General features: G+C 41.3%; 1 protein-coding gene across 7 annotated transcripts in view; it reads left to right on the top strand.

The window, feature by feature from the left end:
* The window catches only part of TMEM131L (transmembrane 131 like), a 190,461-nt gene that overhangs the window by 7,279 nt on the left and 155,897 nt on the right, over nt 1-27,285 (top strand). For all 7 annotated transcript variants that reach the window (XM_010597187.3, XM_064267591.1, XM_064267588.1 and 4 more), the window contains exon 3: nt 1,421-1,464. In XM_010597187.3, coding sequence (XP_010595489.1) covers nt 1,421-1,464 — 44 coding nt within the window. The remainder of the gene's footprint in view (nt 1-1,420; nt 1,465-27,285) is intronic.

The raw sequence follows: 27,285 nt of genomic DNA on the forward strand, positions 1-27,285 counted from the left end.
TGTTCAGGGTGGTTGAAGGCAGGGGGGTCTTCAACCAGAGTGAAAGCCCTAAAAGTCTGTCCTGGTAAGTGAGGCCTGGGATACTAATGGTGTGGGCTAATTTGCTGGCAGGAGGGATGGAGAAGAAAGGACAGGGATGAGCTTCATTTTAGATTAGCAGGTAGGGCCTTATGGTTGGAGGTGAAGGGAGGAGAGCAATATAGGGTGACCATAAGGTTTGCCCAGGGGTCAAGGAGAGTGTCCTTGACATGTTAAAACAGAAGCCAGTTGGGCGGGACCCCTGAGGTTGGTTGATAAGTGTGGTGTTGGTCGGCATTGTTTCTGGGGAGCCGAAGGTGAAGGGGAGGCACAATGCATGTATCCTGGAGGTGTTTGGAGATAGGGTTGGAGTGGTAAGACAATTCATTCTACAAGTGTTTGAAGCACTTACTGTGTGCTAGTCACTGGGCTTGGTGTTTGCTGAAGATGAGTCTTGGCTCTTCTGGAAGTGTGGGTATATCGAGTGTGCACAAGCGTGGTGGAGTGAGAGGCTGGGGCTGGAGATGGGGGTTTGGGCTTCATGGTTACAACCACAGGTTAACTTTCTGAGGGAATTAGTGTAGAGAAGCCTGAAGAGAGCCAGGGCTGCTGCGCCCAGAACAGTGGCAGTGACAGGTGGGAGGGGCAGCCAGGCAGTAATACTGAGTTTGGGAGGCACTGAAGAAACAGGAAGAATTAGTATCCCTGCAGCCAGTGGTGGTGAGCCTCAGGAAAGAATAGTATGTCACCTGACTTGAGAGTGTCTGTCAGGCAAGTCACAAATGCTGTATTTAATCGATCTGCTCTTAGGCTTCTGTTTTGAGCACCTTTTCTTTTTACCCTCACAGTACCTTACATGTGATCAGATTTCCGCATGTTAAGTCTGGGAGAAGATTTTTGGAAGAGTTTTTGAGTATGATGTTTATACCAAAAACCAAAACCAAACCCAGTGCCGTCAAGTCAATTCCGACTCATAGCAACCCTATAGGACAGAGTGGATATTTATACCGTTGATAAAACTATCTACCTTTTTTTCTGTTGATGTCAAAACATAACAGGTATTCCGTTAGGGGATTCTGAGCTTAACAGAATTCATTTCCTATATTTGGAAATTTTGATTCTTATTAAACTTAAGGCTCTTGAAAAAAAGTGATGTTAGACTAATTTTGAGATTATGTTTGGCTTGCGCTTTTAAACAGACAGAATATTTACTTACAGTGAATATCAGAGGAATCACTTAGCAGTGATGTTCTTGGTACTTATTAAATGCCTGCTCTGTGCCAGGCACCGTTGTAGATGTTTATTACAAGTTTATCACCCTTGGGTGAGATTTCAAGAACTATTTCTTTTGTTCATTCTCTGTTCTCTGAAACAGCTGTTAAAGTGTGTGCTTTCTCAATAGGGTGATTCTGAAGAGGATATGGAGGAGCGGGCTCAAGAACAGAGGTAAGGAAAAAAATGGGTATGAATGCCTGTGTATTGAACTTCCTTGTCCACTTTGGATACCATCTGAAGTCTTGGTATATGTCTGTCCATATATGCGTTTTTGTGTATTTAATATTATCTGCATTATACCCTTTTCTTTGACATTTGTGGTATTTATTCTCTAATAATTAATTTTTTTTTATTTTAATATGAGGTTATATAGAAAGCTGTTAGAAACACCCCCCACCCCCCGACATATACACACAACCTGACTTTTCCCCCTGCCCTGCTTTTTGTTCTTGAACATCTGTTGAGCATCAGGCACCGTGTTGGGTGCTGGACATAAAACACTGTGCAAGACCAGTGCCGTGTGTAGTGAGGGAGTCAGTCGTTAGCGTAAACAACACAGTTACGCTTATGATACGAATTGCCAAGAATTAGACTCCTGTGGTAGAGAATAAGGAGGTAGACGGGGTGGTCAGGTGAGGCCCCTCTTAGGCGGTGATGTTCAAGCTGAAGTCTGGAGGATGTGTAGGAGCAACCATACAGCAAGCAGAGGAAGAGTGTGCTGGGCAGAGGAAATAGCAGGTGCAAAGGCCCCGAGGCAGGAAGCGCTGGCAGCAATCCAGGAACTTGGGGGTGGCCAGTGTGGTTTATAGGATGGTGAGATGAGGTAGGGCCTTAAAGGCACTGGTAAGGAGTTAGCTTTTCTTTTTTAAGTGTTGGTGTGCATTGGTAAAGGATTTTAAGCAGGGGACTAGCAAATCAAAAAATGTAGATTATATATACCTTGGTCATAGGGACGTTTTGGCCAATTGCCGTCAAAATAGGATATGTGGTCACTTGTAGGTCCATGGGGTAAATTTCAGGGAATTAGCTGCAGATCCCCACTGACCTTATAACTCTTTCCTGACGTCGATGTATCTGTGGTCACAAGTTCACATTTCCTACTTCTCCTTTTACAAGCTCACGTCTCTACTTCACAGAAGAAAGGCATGCTTCTCGCCCATCCCAGCCCTACTGCCTCCTTCATCGTGGGTGGACAAAGGGGCAATTTGAAATATTGGCATTAGGAGAAAGTGATTAACTCTGATCGGATGACAAATTCCTTTGTAACTCTGGTGGCTTTCAAATCTTTTCTTTCAACAAAAATTGAAGGAGGACTTAATCAGACTGGCACCTGCACCTGATAGATCGTTAAAAGTTATTTTGAATGCTAGATCAATGTGTGATTTTTGGATAAAAGTCTTAAGAGTGTTTAGAGAACTTACGGACAGACCTGTATAACAAAACTCTTCCATTCACATATATTGATGTGAACACGCTTTCTCAGTGCTTATATTAAAAAAAGAAAAGAAAACTAGGTGTAAACTGATGCTAACTAACTCTGTCTCATTCTAGCAGTAAGAAATGTTTACTCACAGATAGATGAACCAATTGAGGAAGGGGGAAGACAGCTCTATCCATCTCATTGAAAGGGTGCATTTTCACTAAAATGTTATTTATGTGAAATTTCTTCACCTGATCAAATACAAATTGTAATGACTCAGTTCAGAAGAAGAACTTAATACATAGACCCTGTGGTTATAGGAAATCTAAAAAACTCTGAAATTTTAATTTTCAGCCATAGTTTTGTTTCAAAAAGCTTTGAACATAAAGATACATGGGGACAGGGGGTGAAAATAAGGGTTCGAGGAGAAAAAGGAGCAGAGTAAAACATCCAGCAATAAGGAGCATATTCTTGTGTTTTTTAAAATGGGCAATGGTGGATATCCTCGCAATGATATTTAGATTCCATTGAATATATTTTAGAAAGTGATTGGGAGTTTTATTAAAACAGTCAGCATTTACTATATGCCAGAAATTACGTTCTTTCTAAGCATTTAAACTCACAGTATAAATTTTATATGTTGGACAACTGAAACACGTGGACCAGGGTTCAGAGTTTGTCAAAATCCTTTTTGGGTGTATGGGAGCAAGAAAAGGCAAGGATGGTAACTGGGGCAACAGTTGTGGCGGTGGGGGTGGAGGGGCGTGGGAACCTTTGAGATGTGGGGTGGAGCAGATGGACTACCTGTTGACTTGTTGCGGAGGGTGTGAGAAAGAGGGATCGTGGAGGACTTCTAGAACTTGGCTTGAGTATCTGGGGATATGATGATGTGTGTGAGGTGAAGTGGGAGGGAAATGAGAACGCCAGTTATGTCCTCAGGCTCTCAGACTTCGTATGACACGTCCAAGTGGAAATGGCAAGTTGAGAGAGTTTGGTCTGTGAGTGCAGTACTAGGCAGGCCTGGGTGCAGACCCTAGCTGTGGGTGTCTTCACCCTCTAGGTAGCCTTGTGGCCTGGGCCTTTGTATTCTCCCATTTTGTAGTTGCATTTCTCTCCTTGTTAATTAGAACTGGTTTCTTTCTTTTTTTCCCTTTCAGTTTTCTGTCAGACTTAGAGGTATTACCTGATTTTATCCTTACTGGCCTTTTGACACAGTGCCAGATTATCAGAAAGAAAGATATGGGGGTGAAGGGGAATTAAGTCAATGATTTAGAGCAGCAACTTCAAACTTTTGGGCAGCGACTCAGTTTTACATTATAACTATGTATTTATGCATATATGTATAGATGTACGAATATGTACATGTAGGCATATGAATTTATTATTTAAAAAAAAAAACTGAAGTTCCACACAGTAGTACTTGCCTTACTACCCAAGATGTACGTGCTCTTACTTTCAGTTCCATTTTATTTCATTAAAAAATGCTGGTTGCTGCCAACTGGATTGATTAAAAAAGTCCTTAGTGGATCATGGTTCACGGTTTGATCAACCCTGATTGATGTTTTGTCTTCCTGATATCAGATGTTCCAATATTTTGCTTGATTTTATCCCTGGTTGCTTTCCTTTTAACCTAACTTCCAAGCCTCCCTGTTTTTCTTGACCTATTTTGGTTGAGATCTATTTTTTATGTATAAAGACAAGATTCTGACATGGGTGGGATGCTGCTCTTAGAAAACCTTTGTTACCATTTTCTGAAAATGTGGATTCTGGAATTATCTCCAAGAATTATCTCTGTAAGTGTAATGCTCTACGATTGTAAATCACTCACCTAAGTACTGACTGGGGCCCTGGTGGTGTGGTGGTTAAGGACTACAGTTGGCAACCGAAAGGTTGGCAGTTCAAATCCACCAGCTCCTCCGTGGAAACCCTATGGGGGCAGTTCAGCTCTGTCCTATAGGGCTGGTATGAGTCGGAATCGACTCGAAAGCAATGATTTTTTGGTTTAAGTACTGACTATTCCTGTGTTCCACTGCACGATTGAGGATTTTTTTTTTTTAATTTTATTTTTCAATTCTCCCAAGATCCAAAAACCCATAACCCTAATCTAACCATGAGAAAAACATCAGACAAACCCAAATTGAGGGTTTCTATCATATGGACTCATGAATATTTATTTTACACTTTGGGTTATAATCCAATACAAGGTTTGCTGTGCTATTTTAATGTCGTTTATTCTTAATCTTATTTATGAAGTCATTACTCTTTATACATTTTCCAGACCTTTTTGCGATTTAAATTTTCATGACTATTTCACAGTGCCAGCTCTTAATGATGGTAAGGCGTACTTGAAGTCAACAGAACCAACACTTAAATGTTGAAAACGAATGCGTTTTCTCTGAAAGGACCATGAGGAGGAGCAGCTACTAACTTGGGACTCAAGAAGGAAACTTGACCATAAAAACAGAATCTCAGTATGTTCCAAGAAAGGTGGCACTGACATCTGTCACTGGAGAGAAATCTAGATAGTGAAGAGGGCTCTTGTGTTTCAGCCCCAAGACTGCCCAGGTTGGGGCCAGAACCTGGCTGCAGTTAATTCTGGGGTGTAGGGTTCTAGAGCAGCTTGCCCTTTATCTCAAAGCACAGCTTGGGAAAGCTTTCAGGGTAAAAGGCCTCGTTGAAGTTTTTGTTTATATTATCTAGACTTCATCTTCTGCAAATGCTATGTAATTGTATTTGGTTGAAAGCCAGAAAAGCAATATTCGAAAACCTTTTTCCCTCTTTCCTCTCCCTCCCCATTTTTCTCCTGGGTGTTCTCAAATATCAGCAGTATTCTATGATGAAAGCAAATGAGAGCTGACTTAAGCTCTTAGTAGAATTGGAGACACTCTGGAAGCTGGTGTGGCTTTCTCTCTGTGCGTGCATCTCTGATAAGCCTTTTTTTTTTTTTTTTTTGTATGTTTGTTAGATTATGAGAAATTTAAGTATTGGCAGAGTATGAATGGTGTATTATTTCAGCGTTTTAACATGGTTAAAAAAAATCATAAATACTGGCTGGCTACCGACAGTGTCTGTGAAAGGATTTTTTAAAATAAATTTTCTTTTATCTGGTTAGTAACAGCAGCAAAATGTGTTCTCCTGAAACAGTTTGTCAGTTAAGGGCAGACCCTAAGAGTCAGAACGTGAAGAAAATCTCATTAGCCTTTCAGGAACATACTGAAAGATATAATTACAGACAATAAATGACTTAATCTTCAGGGAAACTTCCTTTTGGCCGTGAAGGGGATGTTGGGGCCCCCACAGGGAATGGAACTACTTTTCACTTTTTGTTCTCCTTCAGAAATTGAATGCAGTGTTGTTGACAAAACCCCATCTTTATCTGTTGATGTGGTCGTAGCACTTTTGAACCTGAGTGTACATTCCCCAGGGTTCCATCTCTCACCCTCCTCTCTTCCCATTCCTAGGTAAACTTCCTATTCTGTTGGGTTTTGATATATATGAGGAAGTTTAATGTGGGTTCTACCTTCTGACCGGGGGTCTTGCCTGGTCCCACACTGTTCAGTTGCTTCCACAGGTCTTCCTTTGACTAGCCTTCAGGTGTTGCAAAATTAGCACATCCTGAACTGAGCTCCTTGGCTCACCCCTGCCCCTTTCTTCCCTCCCCCAGCAGCTCTCCCTCCTGCTGAGTGGCAGTACCATGCCTTCATTTGTCTAACACAGAAATGGGATCCACTCTTGAGTCTTCATACTCTCACACTCCCAGTGGATTGCCTGTTATGTCTGGATCTTCTTCAAATGGTCTCCCTGCTGCCATTTTATAGTTACCTCAGCCTGTTCACATTTTTGCCAGGGTGATGCATCTAAAACATACATTTAAAATTTTTTTAATAGTTTTCTTTGATTAGTAGCAGCAGCAAAATATGCCCTTAAAAACAGCTTTTTGTGGACCACGTTACCTCCAGGATAAAGCATAAACGTCCTTTTGGTGATCTAGGCCGTGTTTACCTCTTCAGCCTTCCACCCGTCTGTTTCTCACCTCCCCACATTCAGACAGGCTCGTCTTTTTGCCTCAATACTTCCCTTTCCTGACTCTCCCTTCACCTGGCTGACTCTCTTAGTTCAGATTCACCTGGCATCCTGGCACTTACCTAGTGCACTGCACTTACTCCCCTGCTCTGAAATTGCCTTTCTCAGCAAACCCAAGTTCCTGTCTGAGTCTCATTCACCTTTGATTCTCCAGCACCCAAACCTGATACCTTAGGTAAAGGACCTTAGGTAAATAACTTAGGTAAAGGATGGCTTAACTGAAGTAGAAGGTCATATTTTTAAATTTAAATCTTTCAAATTGATTGCTTGTTGTGCTTCTCATGTTCTCTTCATATCCAAGCCCCCAAACCATATTTGCCGTTGGAACCATAGTACTAGTTTTAGCTGTATTAGAGGTTGTGGTTTTTAAAATTAGGTTATTGCAGTTAGTGTGTTTTTGAAGAGAATGGGTTATTCACTTTGTATGAGTGTGCCCTGTGGTACCTTCTGCAGTGTTGTTTGGGCTCTGAGAGGCTTACAGAGTGAATGAATTCAGTCATGGTCTCCATGGATATAAAAATGTAAAGTGAATTTTCTCTCACTGTAAAAGAGCCAGAGTTTAGGTATTTTTGTTAACACAAGGCTTTAAGCAGGATTCTTGGTATGTACTAAAATTATTTTCAAGCCGTAAAACCCTTTTCAGGCTTTTAGGTTGTGAAACGTTTAGCAAAGCCTTTTGGCACTTCATTTATAATTATTTAGCCCTCAATTGAAATCAGTTAGAAAAATAGTAGTTGTGCAGTAGGATCAGAATCCTAATTTTGGTTTTCACTGAAATTTTTAGTTCACCTAGATATATCTTTTTTTAAGCTCCTGGAGTGATTAGAATTTGTATCTTTATTTTGAAAAAGATATTCGAATGTTTGATAATTCAAGGTATATTTTGAAGGGTTAATCTAGAATAAAAATAGGCAAAAACACTTGAATCATGTCATTATTCCTTAAACCAGAAAAGTGGAATTGAAGTATGGGGGTTGAGGGGGTTAGTTATTATATGTAAATGTGTGAATATGGCACCAGAACCTCTGTGTTCTTATCACTGTACACATTGTTTTAGACTAAAGATTTATTTTAAGAGAAGTGGTTTGTTTAACCTTGGAAGTCCAACTCTATGCTGGTTTCATTCCATATGCCACTCGATGGTTTGACTGATTGTCTGTTACTCCATGTCACAATACTTAACGGTAAAATGGAATCCATTCAGTTGGATGTGTATTCTAAAGAAAGAACCAGGCCGACTCATTAACCTAGGACGACTTCGCCGTGGAAACTACAACATGGTTAAAAGATACGTGAAAGACTTATGACAAGCCTATTTCAGAAAAGTGGAAGATACCACTGTAAGCAGGAGAGAGACTTGGGTGTTTGCCATGGGATCCAACTTATATTTTTAGGGAAGCTTCTGGTCATGGGTGAGGTGCCATTTGGGTTGTTTTAGGCTCCTTTTATTCACTAGGCATTGTGCTTTGGATTGCTCTTTACTCTCCTTGTCTTGGTGGGTCGATGAGGAAAAAGGCACCATTTTAGATGAATCGCACAGCCTGGGCTGTGGTATTGACTAGTTCTGTAAAGGTGTTCTAGGTGTGTGGTAACACCAAGATTTCTACTGCTTAAAAGGTGGCGGAGCTTAGATTTCAAGGTTGGAAAGAGAAGTATAATTTCCCAAGGTAATATTGTTTGTCTAGGAACACCAATATTAATATAATGGGATTCCCTGGGAACTTGTTACTCTAGTTTTAAATGAATTATCATTAAATTATTAGTAGGTTGTTAAGTCTTCCACCTATGAAATAAGACTCTAGAGGAATAGTGACTTTCCCCAAATAAATGAAACAAAAGAATGTTGTCACTTTACAAATAATTGCCTTGGTGGTCTAGACAGTATTTCAGACATGTTGTGGAGCTCAATGAATATGTTTTTGGAACCATTGTTGTAGAATTGCCTTTATAGCAAATTTATAAAAGATATAAAAAAGTTTTATTTGCTTATGTAGTCCTTGTCAACATTTTCCCCCAAAGCAGTTGGAATGTACTTTGAATCAGTCTGCTTTACACATGAAAATCCTTTGAAATTAAAAAAAAAAAAAATTCAAAATGCTTTGAAAAATTTTAATCATTTAAAAATTTCTCAATGATTTTTTTTTTTTAACCCCTCTAAAAATCCTATAGTAAAATTGATGCTCCAGGAAGATGGCCATATTTATCTCGTGGCCTTGTTTTCTCTGATACATGCTTGAGAGGGCCAAGGGGCATATACGTCTCTGTTTGAGAAACACGGGTTTAGTGTCATGCCTGCTTATTTCCTTTTCTCTCATTCCTTTTGTTTTTACCAGTTTGTCTGAGTATTTCATTCAGAAGATAGGATTCTGAATGACAAGTGGCTGTCGGGCTAAAACTAAACATCTTATCAGAGAGATGATTTGCTCCGAAATGTCCAAAGGAAACCACTGCTTCACTTGAAGGCTGTTGCTAGAGGATGAAAAAGCCCATTGCTGTTGAGTCGATTCTGATTCAGTGACCCTATAGGACAGAGTAGAACTGCCCCATAGGGCTTCCAAGGAGCAGCTGGTGGATTTGAACTGTTGACCTTTTGTTTAGTAGCCAGGCTCTTAAAAGCAGAGGACATGTTGGTGGCCTCCCAAGCTGACTGCCGTGAAAATGTACGCAGTGAATAATTCAGCGTATCAGTGTCATGCTTGTATAACATTGACTTTCAGGGTTGTACTACTTTGTGGATGTTGGTCCCTTTAGCTGCCACTAAATTATTTATAATAGGTGAAACTCAGTTTGAATAACCATCCAAACAAGCAGTATTCCAGTTGATAGTTTTGGGAGATCTATGTGGTAGGAATTTTGGGTGAAGTAATGCTTCTGGGATCGTGATTAATCTTTATCTTTTGAAGTCAGGGCCAGGTTAATCCACTTAATCCACTAAAAATTGGATTTAAGTAATTACCTTTTCTTGTTATCGCAGTGGTTTCTGAAGTGCGTTTACATGCGTTATCCTTAAACAACCAGGTGCATGGTGGAGGTATTCCCACTTCATAAATGAGGAAACAGGTTCATGAAAAGGTAAAACAGTTTGTTCAAGATTACAGAGCTGTGAAGTGGCACAGCTGGCACAGAACCCCAGCTGCTCTCTCTAGATAACGTTTGCCTGCCTTGTTGGACCTAAAGTGAAATGGTTGGAAAAGCATTTTTCCAGCTAGATAGTCTGATTTCTGTAGAAGGAGACTTAAGTCTAGGATTGATGTGTGGAAGCTACTTATTCCTTAATATACTCCAGAATGATATGGTCCTTATCAAACCCCCCAAAAGAGTGAGAGCATGGCTCTTAAAAGAAAACGAATTTATATTCTAAACTTTGCAGAGTTGAGTCTTAAATAATACTTTATTGTGTGCTAGATAGGCCCTGGATAGTGCAAGTTCTTAACACACTTGGCTGCTGACGGAAAGGTTGGCAGTTCAAGTCCATCCAAAGGTGCCTTGGAGGAAAGGCCTGATGATCTACTTCCCAAAAAACAGCCACTGAAAACCCTGCAGAGGATAGTTCTACTCTGGCACACGTGGGATTGCCGTGAGTCAGAATTCACTCGGGGGCAACTGGTGTGCTAGGTTGATTCTTCAGTTTTACACTATTTCTAAGTTTATCCACAGACATTTGGTTACATAGCTTTTGAGGCACCCTGGAAAATTTAAATACGGAATTTTAAAATTACTTTGTAGAATAGATGCCATTGTAATAATGTGCTGAGAGGTTGCCTTTAGTCCTCAGACCTGCTATCTCGTTAGCTTGCTTTGTGATTAGATATTTTCAGCTCAGGTAATAGAAAACCCTGACTCAACCTGCTCAAACAATAAAGGATGTATTATGTCACCTAACAAGAAGCCAGGAGGCAGGGTGGTTCTAGGCTTGGCTTATTCAGCAGGTTAGTGTCTTTGCCAGGGAGCCAGTTTCTTTCTACCCGTTGTGCTGTGGTCAGCTGCCTGTTGCCCTCCAAGCCATGGGAACATCTGAAGGCAGGTTGGAAGGACCCACTTCCTGGGCCTCTTTCTCAGAAGCACCCCTCAGCAGAGTTCTCCTTGTATCTATCTAACAGGTCAGAAATGGGTCCTGTACCCAAAATGGGTCCCCTACCCAAAAATGGGAACCCTAATCACCCTGAGAAGGAGCTCTGGTGGTGCAAATGGCCAGGCACTCAGCTCCAACGGAAAGGTTGACAGTTTGAACCCACCCAGTGGCTCCCAGGGAGAAAGACCTGACAATCTGCCTCTGTAAAGATCACAGCCTAGAAAACCCCATGGAGCGGTTCTACTCTGTCACATGGGGTGGCTATGAGTCCGAATTGACTCGATGGCAGTTAACACTCACCCTGAACCAGTCACCAGCCTAGGGAGTGGTGGGACCACCATGATTAACCTTGCTCACAGGGTTGACCCAAGTCATAAGGGGACTTCCAGCCAATGTGGGAGAAGGGGAAGTGGACGGTGTGCAAGCGTAGCAGTGCGTGCTGCCCTGAATTAGTGAGGTGAGCTGAATGAGGCGTGAGAGGTCTAGGCAGTGTTTCTCAGAGCACAGTCCCTGGACCTGCAGCATCAGCATCTCCTGGGAACTTGTTAGACAAGTTCTCAGACCCCACCCAGACCTACTGAATCAGAAGCTGTAGGGGAGAGGCCCAGCAGTCTGTTTTAGTAAGCCCTCCAAGTGATTGTGAGGTACCTAAGAAATCACATCTCAAAATATACTTTTCTTCAAAATTTTTTTTTGTCGTTGAAAATGTACACAGCAAAACATATACCAGCTCAACAATTTCTACATGTACAATTCAGTGACGCTGATTATATTCTTCAAGTTGTACAGCTCCCCTCACCTGCCTTTTCCCAGTGATTCCTCCACTGTCAGCAGGAGCTCACTGCCCCCTAAGTTTCAAGATAGACTTCTTATTGAAGATGGAGTAATGAGAGACAGAAATGGTCTTGTAGATGAAAGATTGGGGTGCAAGTTGGAAGATGAAGATTGTTCTGTATAGCCTTGTTTACCGACACTAGGACCCACTAGTTAAAGCCCTTGGCTACCGACTGAACGGTCAGGCATTTGAACCCACCAGCCGTTCCTTGGGAGACAGTTGTGGCAGTCTGCTTCTGTAAAGATTTACCACCTTGGAAACCCTATGGGGCAGTTCTGCTCCGTCTTGTAGCGTTCTTATGAGTCTGAAACAACTCAGAGGCAGTGAGTTTGGTATATCAGAATTTTAGCAAATTTAGAATACATACACATTCTCTTAATATGGTATCAGGTTTCAGCTCGCTGATCCAAGTTCTCTAAAAGAGTTCCGTCATAGTTTATGGGGTGGGAGGTCCCAGGCTGAGCTTTGGTGTCCAACTGTTGGGGTCCAGCATGCTCTAGCACGTCTGGTAAACAGGTGAGTTAGGCCACCACCAGTCAGTTTCCATGGGAGAGCTGACAAACTTTCTCAGGGATAATTCATTCATTATAAGGGAAGTGAGTCTGGCAGGAAATCTTGGCTCGGTAACAAAAAGTCTCAGTTATTGGATGGGAGTGGCCATTCACAGTACAGGGTAGTGTGTATGCTCAGATTCGTCTCCTGGCCCAGCCCCCTGTGGACACAGAGCTGAGCAGGGAGGGGAGGTGTATAAAAAAAGGGAAGGTTATTGGAGCATGAGGAAGCGGATAAGCAGGTAAAAACCGAAAGAAGTGCTTGATGAAAAATTCTGCTCCAAACTGGGGTGGGCGGAAGCAGCTCAGGCACCTCCCACAGTGAAGGGGACTTCCGTGTCCCGCCTTCCCATCCTGCTTGGCACAGGGCCCCCAAATGCGCGGGAGCGTGGGTGTCATTCAGCAGATGTGGTGGAAGAAGTGGCAGGAGGTACGAGTTGGTGCCCAGAGGAGGCGGCTGGTTGCAGGGAGAAGGAACAAAATTGGGACGGTAATGGCCATGGATGGCTGAGCCTCCCCACCCCAACCACAGCCTGGGGTTTCCCTGAGGCCCTCTGTGGTGGGCGTGGGGACACTGCCAGCTGAGAGCAGGCGGAAGGGACCCGATTCAAGTGTGGTGACCAGTGGGACTTATTTATGAGTCCCCGTGAGGGTCCTCTCGCCTTCTTTCCCTGCACTCCCGTGCTCCAGGGCTCTCAGGAAATACCTTTTTGATATGAGGTTGGTGCTGTGCAGACTGATAGATTATGAGCTTTCATTTCTTAGAGCCGCGCATACCACCTAGTCTGTCGCAGCTTTGCTTGTCGATGCCCCAGCAGCAGCCACAAGCCCCACAGATTTTCTCAGCAGCGTAGTGAATAAACCTGGCCATTTGGTGGAATGGATTTTATTTCTGAGCATATCAGTAGGAGCATATTCAAGGAAATTATTTATTTACCTACGTAAACTGAGTGCTCAGAACAAGTATTTGTGTGTGTGCTTGTGCATGTGTGTGCTTGCATGTGTGTTTTCTTGTGGGAAATTAGTGGGAAGATTTTTTTAAAGACTATTTCAATATATCCTGGAGCCTAATGAGCAAATGGGCAAAACCACGAAATCAAACCACATTCCTTTAATTAGAATTCAGATAAATGCAGCTACTGAAACTGCTGGCAGGCTGTGTGTGTGTTGTGGTGTGTGAGCATCTTAGACTTGTTTGATTATCAACTGGAAGTTAACAAGTGAATGCGTGTGGGATGATCCACTTGCTGAGGCAGGTCCCCTTAGGCCTTCATTGGTTATGGAGGGAGAATCCTTTTGTTGTTTCCTGTAAAATGCAGGAATCAAGATGAGTCTCATTCAGCTTCCTTGTATTTTAACCCAAATTGTCCTGTCTCTGGAATTTTTCATATTTAACTAGCATTATCTGGGTGTATAATTGTGCGGCCCATAAGAAATGACTGCTGCTGGTGTGAATTTTAATACTTCACCTATAAGCTGACTTTCAGGTGCATAAATGTCACACCCAAATTGCCTGTTAGTCTGACTTTCATATAACTTAATTAGCAGATTGGTGTTTGGGGAAAATCTGATCTGTGATCCTGAAATTGGTTACAGTTGGCGTAATTTGTGGGTAATTAGGTGCCTTCACAGTGACTTCTGCAGTCATTACAGAACTGGGGTTATTTGAGGTTGAAATGTGAGAGTGAGGAGAAAGCAGTTGCTCTCTAGTCCTTAATCTTTTCATCCATTTAACCTGGGTTGTAAATTCAAGCTTTGCTTTAATTTGAAAGTATGTCTGGGTAATTGGGAAGGGTTTTTATTAATTCACCACATTTAGGTCAGAACTGAGGGAGAAAAGTTATCCCTAATTGCCTGGCTGGACCAACTTCTTAATATTATCATGGGTCCATTAAAGTTATGTTGCCCCTCATTGGAGGCCACAATTCTAGATGTAAAATATAAGCCTAAAACCAAAGCAAAACAACTCAGTTCAGAGTCAAAACAGTATGTCCTTGCCAGATTCAGAATATATTTGGGGCTTATGGAATAGAGTTTATGGGGGCACAGGTATCAGGTAACCGGGGCTCTTGCTGAATTAAAGGCCTGTCACTTACGTGAACACACAGTAGACCCTATTTACATTTTATTTCTGCATTTGAATTGGGGTTAAAAGGAGAAACTGGAGGAGAGATGCTCAAGAGACCTGAACACCTGTAATATTGACTAAAAGAAGAGAAGGGGGAGTACGTGAGAAGTGGAATAGGAGGAAACTGGTAAAGGAGCCCTGGTGGCCCAGTGGTTAAGCATTACGCTGCTCACCAAAAGGTCGGCAATTTGAATCCACCAACCATTCCTTGGAAACCCTATAGTGCAGTTCTATCCTATAGGGCCACTAAGAGTCAGAGTCAACTCACCGGGAAGGGATTTGGTTTGTTTGTTTTTTTAGTCTCCGATTTACGATGGAGTCCTGTTCTGATGACTCTGTCATAATTTGGTTTTGATGTAAGCCCAACACCTTTTTTTTTTTAGTTTTCATTAGTATTGCCTTTTATTATCAGTATCTTTATAAATCTGATCTTTGAACATCTGCGAGTAAACAGCCAAGAATAATACCAGCAAATTGTGCACTGCAACGTTGTATGTAGTATATATTACTAACAGTAAGATGTCAAAAAAAAAAAACGAAAAACCCAGATAGTTATGACGAAGTGTGGTTCGTCATAACTCAAGTTGGTCATAAGTCAGGGACTACCTGTATGTAGTTTTCTATACTTCTCGCTTTTGGGGCACTTTTCTTGTAGAGATTTTAGAGCAGTGCTAGTTTTGGATATATGTGGCAGCACTTAGCTCATGTTATTTCTACTATAAAATAGAAATGTGGTTACAGTACTTCAACATACTTATCTTAGTAAATAAATGAAATGCCTTGTTTTTAAGGTTTTCCGTGGAAATTGAAACCCAAAAAGCTAATTTTGTGGTGGCCTTTTGGGGAGCAGGGCTAGGCAGGGTAGGCAGACCTGAGCATTTCGCTCTGTGCCACTCCACACAAGGTTGTCAGACTGAACTTGGAGCCCTTGGAGTGGTGGTCTCGATTCCGACTTATAGTGACCGTATAGGACAGAGTAGAACTGGCCCATAGGGTTTCCAAGGCTGTAAATCTTTACAGAAGCAGAGGGCAGCTGGTGACACTTGGTTGGCAGCCAAGTGCTTAACCACCGAGCAACCAGGATAGTTATTCAGATTTGTACAGAAGCGTTGTATGGGCAGTCCTGAACTTGACTCTGCTTTCTGCAGGTCAGTTTTTTTTTTTTTTTAATTATAATGAAGATATATTCCTTTTGTAACCTAAAAAATCTATTTAAAAATTAAGTTAGAATGTTAATTTTTAAAACTAAGCTTGCTTTTAGCGTAATGTCACATTTCTGATTGGTTTTTATTGTATTAGCTTTTTTAATTCAGAGAACCTCCACTGAGAAAATATCCATATCTCCATTTACTTGTGTCTGTTGAGGCTCAGTTGTGAAATAACCATTCTGTATTCTCTATGCCTTTGCCTCTCAAGGAGTCTCTGGGTGGTGCAAATGGATAATGCACTCAGCTAACCAAAAAGCTGGAGGTTCCAGTCCGCTCAGAGGTGCCTCAGAAGAAAGGCCCTGCTGATCTACTTCCAAAAAATCAGCCACAGAAAACTGTGTGGAGCAGTTCTACTCTGACACACATGGGGTTGACATGAGTTGGAGCCAACTTCACGGCAACTGGTCTTGCCTCACAAGGGTTCAGTTTTTGCCACAGCTGAGAAGTGTTAGAGCTGAGACTGTCACCCAGGTGTCAGGCCAGCGGACTTTGAGCTTCTAGAATTTATAGGCGTGGTGTCAATTGAAATGACTAGAAAATTCTCATTTGCTCTCGTTTCTTTCCTTAGCCTCCCCCATCCTGAGATGAGATGAACAAGAAAAGCAAAAGGGAATAGTTTCATTTATTGTTAGATATTTAAATAAAAAAAAAAAACTTTTTAAAAAATTTTTATCTAAATGCTATTAATTCATATAAACTGGGGAAATGCAATATTGAATTGTGGACACTTTAACCTAAAGATTATTTAAACTTACAGTTAAAAAAAAAAAACCATTTGTCAAGTGGCTGATTAAAACATTCATGATGATGGTGACCTGTGGGTTTAGTTGTAGGTAATGCTTACTGGTTAAATACTTACTGTTAATTTTTTTTTCTCTTTTTTTTATCCTGGATTAAAAATAGAAGGAGTTTGTTGAACGTTTGAATTTAGCTAATGTTTACCCAAATCATTACATTTTCCATATTGATGAGGTTTCAATTGGAGGTTTTCAATGAATATTTTTAATCTGTATTGTATTAATAAATATGCGCAAAACTTTGCTTAGATTATATTCTGAGTCTCAACGTTATGCATAAAGCATCTGATTACCAGACCGGATCTGGGGAAAATGAATATTCTGCTGTAATTGATGGTTGGAAGACAAGTATACTGGGTAGTAAGAAACTGGCATAAAGCATATTATTAGAAAGCCCCTGAAGCATATTGGTTAAACTGGTAGGTTATAACGGGGCCCTGGTGGCGCAGTACTTAAGTGTTTTACTGCTAACCAAGATGTTGACAGTTTTGAATCCACCGGCTGCTTCTAGAAACCCTGTGGGGCAGTTCTCCGCTGTCCGGAATCGACTCCATGGCAATGAGTTTTGTTTTTTTTTTTTTTTTTCTGTAGTAGGTTATAAACACAGTCTCTGCTCTCATGGAATGTGTATGGTCTTAAGAGAAGGAATATGTGACTTCAGCTACACATAAAGTAAGGTGTGTTTATGAGCTGGGTTTTTAGTCTCTTTTACTTGTACCTTTCCTGGCTTTGTATCATTTGGCTTAGGGCTGGGAGTAGGGATGGAAATACAGTAGAAAGTGAGGACAAGTGGATGGCTTGAGGATCAGTAGGTGGCTAAGGGAGAAAGGGTTGAGTTAAGGAGGAGACTTGATAAGGAGGAGTAATGAGAGGAAGGAAGTGAAGACAGAAGCCAAGGTCAGGGTTATTTCTGGCAGGAACCTGAGGTGCTTATGGGCGGGGCTGTGAAATAAGATGGCAAGATGCAGGCATATATGGTAATAATTACCTGAGGCAGAGTATTTTTTTCCAACCTTAAGGTAGGATAGTAACTCCGTGGTTAAGAGCTATGCTTAGAGCCAGGCTTTATACAGACAGGAGTCTATCTTATATACTTCCTTGTTGGTGACTTTTGGCAAGTTGCCATGCCTCTTTTATGCCTCGATTTCCCCTTTTATTAAATGGGTACTATTAATTGTACGTACCTCAGAGTTGCTCTGAGGATTAAAAACGCAGGGCATTTAGAACATTGCCTGCAACGTAAGGGCCCCAATATTAACTGGCTTGCAGAGACTGAGAATGATGTCGTTTGAGTTACATTGCCGTGCAACAGTGGGGGACCTGTTTCTGCCCTGTACCCTTCTCTGGCTTCCAGGGGAGAACCCTTCTTAGAAATTTGATTACATCTGAGAAGCCAGAGCTAGTGTGGGTAACCACCAGGCCTCTGGGTTTGAACGCTGTTGATGACTAGCTGTGTGATCTAGCCTCAGTTTTCTCATCTGCAAAATTGGGACAAAAATAGGGCCTATATCATAGGATTGTTGTGGGAAGATTAAAAGAGTTAATACATGTAAAACAAACAACAAAAAAAAACAAAACCCAAACCCATTGCTGTCAAGTCGATTCCAACTGATAGTGACCCTATAGGACAGATTAGAACTGCCCCGTAGGGTTTCCAAAGCGTGGCTGATGGATTCAAACTGTCGACCCTCTGGCTGGCAGCCTGGAACTCTTTCGCTACCAAGGCTCCTAATACATGCAAAAGAAACCCTTATTAGTGGAATATGCAGTTGGCAGTACGTATGCAACTATGTGTATGCTTTGACCCGAAAATCCCACCATTAAGGGCTTCTTTAGACCACAGTACGGTAAGTTCATAATGGTGCATTCACCTGAGTGTTCATATTTGTTTATATTTGGGTAAAAAAGTTAGAAGCAGCCTAAATGCCCAGCAAGTACATCCATAAAGACGATGTCGTAGTAGAGTGTTTGAGAGAGAAAGATGTTCATGTTCACTTCTGTTTAACGAGAGGAAAAAAAAAAATCACTTGTGCAATCTGGAAGAAAACACTAAAATATCTGGTGTTTTTGTCTGGTAAGTGAGATAGATGTTCTTCTCTTATTTGTGCTTATTTTGCTTATGATATCGTGAGGTATGTTAGAAAATAAGACATCTTGGGGAAACTCACAACGAAGAGGAAACAGATGTACAGAAACAACAAATTATAATACGCGTTATAGCGGTGTTATGTATTGAGTAAGGAGCCCTGATGGCATGTTGGTTAAGTGCTCTGCTACTTTCCGAACGTATCTGACAGCTCCACGGGAGAAAGATCTGACGATCTGCTCCCGTAAACGTTAGGTTTGGGAAACCCTGTGGGGCAGCTCTGCACTGTCACGCAGGCTCTCTGTGAGTTGAAATTGACTACCTGGCACCGAACAACAACGACAATAAGAATGTACTGAGTGCTGTGGAACCAGGGAGTCTGTTCGGCTGAGGTTGCTTGCTTAGGCTGTCTCACCTGAAAGATGGTGAAGTTTTCTTTTTTGCAGATGAGGAGTGATTATAAGGTCTTGGGTACTGGAAAGAGTGAAAAGCTATTTTCTCTGAAAAGAACTACTTAACAGGCACCTGGGATTGTTGATGGGGACCCTCCAGTGGTGCTTCTCTCCCAACCGCTATGCCAATCCCTCGGCCCCTTGCCCTTCTTTGTGAGAGAGGAGAGAGGCACAGTAAGAAAGCTGATGGCTGCACCCAGGCTCAATCGGAGCGATAGTCTGAACATCTGCCCAGAAGCAGGTGGAGCGGGCATCCTGGGGTGGTGGTGGGGGGGCGGGGAGCTGCTCTGCCAGGTGTTTCCGCTTTAGTTGGTCCATGCTGGGGAGGTGTGAGGGGGTCCTGGAAGGGCAGCAGCTATTCACCCAAGAAGTATGGACCGGTTTCAGCATGTTAACAGAATGTTCCAGTACTGAGAGAAAAGAGGTCTAAAGACGAATTTCCAGAGCGCCAGCAAGACCTTTGAATGGCAGTGCCGTCCTACTGCAGGTTGATGTATCCAAAAATCAGAAAGGTGGTTATCTGAGAGAATCACATTTAGAGTCAGGGTATGAAAATAGATTAGGCTATGGATTTAATTGGATAGGAATCACTTAGAAAGGCATCAAGTTGCACTTGCCTAAACATTGTTTCAGAAGCTTGCCCTAACTACAGTTTTCAAAAAACAAAGCAAAACTTTCTTTAAACTCTCTGAACACTTCATTTAAAAAATTATTTTTTTAAAATAATTAATTAAAAAATTATTAAAAATATTTTTCTGTAGAATCCAGGTATACAAAAGATAACTATAGGGCTTCTCTATTGCGTTGGGGGTGGGGAAGCCTGGAGGCCCACTCTCCAGTCTCCCCCCACCCCATCTAGATGCAGCTGGGGCTGCCATGCACGGTGGGGAAGACCAGGCTCCCTAGTCCTCAAGATGGATCTCTATTAGACTGTCAGTCACAGTTGTTCCCTTTGGTTTTGCCAGAGAATGATTTAGGATTGGGTATTTATAAAGACATTTTTGAAGGGATGCTATCTTAGGAGTTCAAGGAGAGTTTTTCTCTAAAGGACACCAGTGAGGATATGGTGCTGAGAGGATGGCAGGACGGCAAGGTGGGAAGGGCCCACAACCTTGAGGGTATCATTGAGCTGCTGAATCCACCTGTCCTGGAGCCGTTCCGGTCACAGGAAAGACATACTCTTATTTAAGTTGGTCTGAGTTGGGCCTCAGGTGGTTAGAAGCTGAAAACATCCTGTATGTCTGTGTTTTAGGCATCCCTTCCTCTGGCTCCTGAGATAAACCCCTGAGGAAACCTGTGGCTCTATAGTCCAGTTTGAGAAATAGTGCTCCAAAGAACCTCTACTTCTCAGTTATTTTTGATGAAATCAAGACTTAACGTTTTATGTTATTCATATTTTTAAAGACGTTTTCGTAGTCTTGAATAAAACATTTTCCATGTTATAGTTTGAATCACATGGGGTTTATGTGTCTCCTTCCTGGTGCTGTTCTTTCCTATTCTGGAAATATTAGTTATTTGTGGGCTGAGCTTACAGACTTGAAATTAGAAAGTGACAGCAAACATTAGTTCGTGTCTGTTACATTTTATGGCTTAAACGGTTTGTGCTCAGCTACTGACCTAAAGGTTGTTGGCTCGAACTCACCCATTGGTACCGTGGAAGAAAGGCCTGGTGATCTGCTTCCATTAAGATCACAGCCAAGAAAACCCTGTGGAGCAGTTCTATTCTGTAACACGTTGACATGAATTGGAACTGATTGGACAGCAACTGGTTTGATTCTTTCGGCATTAATTTTTATCATAGACTATACTTTTTTCCATGTTTTGCTATTTCATCTGTGTTTACAAGTTGCGTCTCAAAATACAAGAGTACTGCAATAATTTTTTCCTTTTGTTGGTAAGATTTCAAAATTAAAATGGAGAGAATTGTTCAAGAAGAACCCAAGTATGCGACTCCTAGATTCAGCTCCTGTTGACATCCTTAACATTTTTGATAGCAGAGGCCAGTGTGTAAGCATTTCGAAATTTTTGGCTTAGCAGAGAAAAATGTTGCCTCCTCTGGCCTTTTTATTCAGTCAGACTTAAGGCACAGCTCCTTTTCAGTCCGCCTGCCATTTTCTGAGTTTATGTAAGCTTGAGGAGGCGGGTGGCAGAAGAGGTAGGAGGATGGAAAATGAGAATCTTACTTTATTCACAAACATGCTTAGGAGGCCTGGACAGCCAGGGGTATTGAGGGGTCCTGTGCCATTTCCCTTCAGCTCTTTATCCTCGTGTACCCTCTGAGGGGGAAGAGACTGTGAGAGACCCTCCTCTATTGGGAACTTTTTCTAAAAGCCCACTTTGGGCAGAGAAACAGGGATTGTAGCGGCACAGCCCAGGAGGGCCGAGGCCAGCTTCCCCTGCTCTCTCCCACTCATTTCCGGTTCACTGTTTAATTTGAAATCCTGGAACATGTGTTTCAGTGAATCGGTTCATAAAAATGTTTTTTGCAGGATTCCGGAGCAGGGGCTGCACGTTCTTTAGTGCAACGTGCATGGATAATTACATTGTGTGTGTGTGTATTTTTGGAGGTGGGTCGGGAACTAGGGGCTGAGTACAGTCTTTTAAGCTCTTTCTCTACAGGATGTGAAGTGTTTTCTCCCTTGGTGTTTATGCCTGCGCTCTGGCAAGTGTGAACAATGAGGAGTTGAGATTCTGTGGCCTTCTCTGTCCCCAGGGTCTTCTCATTCAGCTCTTCTGAGAAAGGGTGGGCTTCCCATTTGTCCTTATCTTTTTCCATTTCAGTCACTTTGGAAACTAGTAGTTGGGAGCTGGAAATCGAGATGTTTCCATTTAGAAGTTTATGCAACATATGCAAAATAGAGCCTGTTCCAACCTTTGTGTTTGTATCAACTTAGAGCTGTTGCCAACCTTTCTTGGGGAAGAAGAATAAGAAAACAAAAAACAACCCGCTGGAATTAAGAGAAACGTCATGGCACTGTACAGCGTAGTCAGTTCTGCACCTGTAGTTTTGAAGGCTGGAAGTGTGGAGAGCTTTAGCAGAGCTTGGAGCCCTGGTGGCCCAGTGGTTAAGAGCTTGGCTACTAACTAAAAGTTCAGCAGTTTGAATCCACCAGCTGCTCCTTCGAAACCCTATGGGGCAGTTCTGCTCTGTCCTGTATGGTTGCTATGAGTCAGAATTGACTCGACAGCAACAGGTTTTAGCAGAGCTTCAGTATTACTGTTTGCTTTTGTTTCCCTTTTCCTCGAGTTTAGTCTTACGTAGAGAACTTGGGCTGTCTCTAGGTTGGCTTATCCTAGGCACAACCCATTCTTTTTTCTTTCTGTTAGTGTTGAGGGGTGGGACCCAGCCAGGTGTGAACTCATTGTTTCAGGACTCCAGGACTGTGCCGTGTGTCTGTGAGCACTAATCCTGGACAGTCACTTTGCCAAGAGTTGACCCTAATCGGCCTTCTGAAGCGAAACAAGAAGTCAACTCTCTTTGCCATAGGGCAGCCCTTCACAGACTTGGATGCAGTTACCAGCTCTCATCTCTAGGTTGGTTTTACTTTTCTAAAAAAGTTCTCCAGACCAAATTATTCTTGATTTTTTTCATGGTTAATATTAACTTGGCCAGAACCTTTTTTTAGTTTAATTTTGGCCAGTGCTGGATAGAGCCTAGTCTGAATGGTACAGTATGGAGTGAATCCATTTCTCTTTTTGTCTGGATTCTATTTATTTTAGTGAAACCTGAGATTTTATTAGCAACTTGTAGCCGTCCCTTCCTCTTTGGACCGTGTTGATTTTATGGCCAGCAAAAATCTTAGGTCTTTTTGTTTCTTTTTCTGGTTTTTAACAGGACCTATTGTTAAGTTCTCTTTCTCAGTATACACTTAGCGTGTTGATTATACACTGAGCATATTAATTACCTTTTTTTTAAAAAAAAACCTTCAGCGTGAGTATTTACATTTGCTTTTGTTAAAATTTTATCTTGTTGGCTCGGGACTTGTTGAGACTAAAACATACACACCGGCACGCACAGGCACATGCCACACGCCACACGCCACACACACACACCCCTTTTTTCCCCTAATTGTGAAGATTGGTTCCAGAGTGGCCATATGACTTCTTCTTCTCTCTCTCCCAAGATCCCATATAATATGACAGGACAGGAACTTAAAAAGTAGAGAAAAGCCCATAGCGAAGAAGTATCTGGGAGAGGAGCTGTCAGCTGATAAGGGATTTCCAAAAATATTCTGGAAGAGAGAAATGGATGGAGACGGTATGAAGGAGGCAGAGAAAAGCCCTCTGCACAAATGAGGAAGATTAGGAGGGTGCGTTCAGTACCTGCACAGGGGATCTCATGACTCGCAGCAAGCATACTGTGGAATTTCAGAACTCCGAGGATAAAGAGAAGATTCTCAAAGCTTTGAGGGTGGTGGTGGCGGGGAATAGGTCACTAATAAAGAGACCACAACGGGACTTCTCCTCGACCGCACTGGATACTTTGACTGAGGAAACGGGGCTTAGAATACCGACCTCACAGGGTTGTGGGGAGTATTTTTAAATACATAATGCACGTAAAGCACCTACTGTATTATCTGGCACGGTAAAAACTCTCAGGACTGTGTGTGCTCCTGTTACCACCACTATTCTTAGCACTGCTGTTACTATGACAGTGAAGAAACGTATCAGTTATCATGAGACAGAAAACCCACTGGCATAAACAAGATTAAATGAATTAAATAAAGTCAGAGTTTATCTCTAGATTGCTTATCTGAGAGAGCAGTGGCCAAGCCGGGCAGATGTGATAATACCATGGTCATCAAAACTGTGGCTCCTTCTGTCTGGCTGTTCCACCATTATTAGCTGCCTCCTAGTCTGAGGTGGCCGCTCAACTTGTAGGGTCATGTTCATATCCCCTCCAGAAGAGGAAGGAACTGAAGTAGCACCCCCTCTCCCCCGCCCCCCCATGGTCACTTCCTGGATGTAACTACAAAATTTATCAGTACACTAGGTCCTAAGCTTCTGGGATATAAGATTTGTGTCACCTGTTTGGTAGTTACCACACGTATGTCCATTGACACGATAACTTTTACTTTGGGTGATATATGAATTACTGTGTATTAAACTAGGCAGAAACCACAGAAGATTTTAATACGGCTGAAAGTGCATTTGAATTGGCTCTTTGAAAAAATTCAATTTAGTATTACTTTTGGAAAGGTTTGCAGATGAGAAATTGGAGGTGACTGAGACTATCTCATGAGGGTGGCATTAGTCAGACATTAGACTTTTAATATGGAAATAATTCATGGAGGTTGCTTTGACTGTTAGAGGATGCATAAAACATTTGGTGTTTATAACTTCTTGTTGTTTGATCTCTCTGCCCTGGAAGTGCTAGAACTCTCCAGCTGTTCCTGGGAGATCTACAACTTTTCACGTTATTCCATTCTTCTAGGTGAATAACTACGGGGTCTGTGACCCTACTCCTAGATAATGAAATTTCTAGAAAGCTAACTGCTGCAAAGTCTCAGCTGTATGATCTTTTTCTTTCTACATTTCCTGACTGTGTTTGCTTCAATTGACCCAAATACTTGAGATTTATTTTTACTTGGAAAAACTCAGAGATGTTTCAGGTTAAATGCTATAAACTGCATTTAAACAAACAAAGCCATAACTTCAGTCTCTAACACTTAACTTGGGGAGTGCTTTCTCACTTTAGGTATTTCTCAAGGACCGTAATTCTTATCAAACATACACGTGGTGTTTTCCATTGCTGTAACTTTTCATTTAATTCATGTCATTCCTTACTCATTTTTAGAACAAAAGAGAATTTTCACGTTTTTAGAGATTTGGTTATTCATTCTTGCGCTTGGAGCATAACATAGCTTGCTTTTAAAGTTGTATAAAGCAGGACAGGATTAACCGTTTTAGATAGGAGAGAACGGGGTATGGTTAAGATTGTTTCCATGGAGTTGACTCTGACCCATACCAGCCCCGTAGGACAGAGTAGAACTGCTGCGTAGGGTTTCTAAGGAGCAGCTGGTGGAATTGAACCGCCGACCTTTCTGTCAGCAGCCTGATGCTTGTAACTGCAGCACCGCCAGGGCTCTTGGGGCATAGTTAAGTGGCATAATACAGACAGATATTTAAAATATAGCAAAATGAGTAAATTCTGTCTGGGAATTACTGTCATTTTCAAACTCAGTCATTACACTAAATTCTGTGTAAAGCAGTTAGGATGTAGTTTTGAAAAATCTCTTAGGATATACTGTGGGATAAACAGAAATATTAATAGTTAAGGAAGAACATTGAGTATATATTAAACTGATACCTTAGCTCTGTTTTGTGGCTGGAGTCAGGAGTAAGAGTCAGAGGACCTGAGCCCTGCAGCTTAGTGATGTGATTTGGGCCATGTTATTTAACCTTTGAGTTTGTTTCACCACAAGCAAAATGAGGGTAATGTCTGCTTTGCCAGTCTCACAGCAAGAAAGTAATGAGATACTGGTTACGAAAGTGCTTTGAAAATGATTAATGGCCAGGAAAATGTAAGGTTATGATAAGTAAAAGTCATGACTGAGACTAGAGGCAAATATTTAAATTAATAAAGAAACAAAGAAAAAATAATCAGAAAATCTAACTGTGCTCTGGGTATTCAATATATATTGAAACCTTTGGTTTTAAATGTTTAGCAGATGTGTTTGTCGTTGTGTTTCATCCTAAGCAAGAGAAAAATTGACCTATTAGAAAGATAATTATTTCGCTTCTTAGTCTTTGAGTTGTAATATAATTTTTTTTATAGATGATGATGTCATTTTTATTTATCCCATAAAACTAGTGAAATGTTATAATTCCTTTAACTAGATTGTCGATTTGCTTCCACAAAAGTAGTTTTTTGCACAAGCTAATGAGACTTAGGGTATATGAAAAATAGAATCCTTGACTTTTTTCTTTTCGTCCCATTACCACTGACCACATGCCATTGTCAAGGACGGATGCATTCACTTGAATCTCAGCTTGTTTTTCCAGAATGACCAACCTTGCTGAGAGTCCCAGGGTCACGTGGGAGGAGAGGGTAGGGTTGGTTAGGTGCAAGCTGTGGGGGTGTAGAGTGTCTGGTAGCCTTAATGGGAGGATAAAGACAGCTTTTATGTGTTTTGTGTCCATAAATATTTACAGTGTAATAACCAGTCAATACTGAACTCCAAAACTGTCAACGCATTTTTTGACTATCATGTGAGTGTATACATGTTAGTGTATCATTTCAATTAGAATTTGGAAGCAGTGTGTTCTGAAGGGGAAAAGAAAAATGTAAGTCATATTCTCACTAATCAGATTTGCATTCTGTTTAGGAAATGATTTATAAGCCTATGGCACCTTAATGGTAAAGGACCGTACTGTAATTTTATTGCTCAACTAAAATGTCTTTTTCCACTAAAATAAGTTGGGCAGTAAAATTATAAGAATTAAGAAAACAGGAGCTCAATTGGGGTCAGAAGAAAGGAAGTTGTGAAATAAGCAGGACAGATCTTGAGAGAAGCTACATACTTCAGATTGGAAATGAGTAGGGTGTGCCCAGGAATTAATGAAGAGACTGCCTGGCCAGAGCAGAGGGCTTATTTTGGTATGTCAAATGTAAATCTCATAGTTAAGCAGTAAAAGATTTTGATAGCTTGAATTCTTTCCTATGGAATTAAAACTTTTCCCCGCAGTAAAAAGGACAAGAGAGAAAGTGTTTGATGGAGAAGACAGGGGAAGAAGAAACAACTTTCATAGAATTGGAGCATGAAGAAGAAAATCAAAATACTTGAGTGAAACTAGTATGTACAACTAAAATCCAAGAAAGCTTTCTGAAAATAAAAGAAGACCTGAATGTACATATTGGAAGAGCCCACCAGGCACCTGGGGAAAGTGACCCAAAATTATCCAATTCTAATATATATTCTAGTAAAGTTATTAGACATAAAAGATGAAAAAAAAAAAAACCCTCAAGCACTCATATAAGCAGGTTGAGTAATTTATAAGGACAAAATAACTTGACCAGCATCACATTTCTTAAAATGACATACAAAGCAAGGCAACAATGGAGCAACATTTCAAAAGATCTTAGAGAAAGAAAGTGACAAACAAGGATTTTATATCCAGCCAAGCTGACCATCAATATCAAGCTTAGAAAAACAGTTTTAAACATACACAAACTCAGGAGGATTATGTACCTTTGAGAAATCTTTTAGAGAAAAAGCTTCATTCAACCAAGAAATGACTGGGTAAACTTCAGCAGAATGACTGATGGTGAACATTTAATATTTTATTTATAGACCTAAGACTGTCTCTAGAGAAGCAAAGCCAGTAAAGCATATATATATATATATATATGTATGTAT

This window comes from Loxodonta africana, chromosome 13 (genome assembly GCF_030014295.1).
Source record: "Loxodonta africana isolate mLoxAfr1 chromosome 13, mLoxAfr1.hap2, whole genome shotgun sequence".
In the NCBI taxonomy this organism is placed as follows: domain Eukaryota; kingdom Metazoa; phylum Chordata; class Mammalia; order Proboscidea; family Elephantidae; genus Loxodonta; species Loxodonta africana.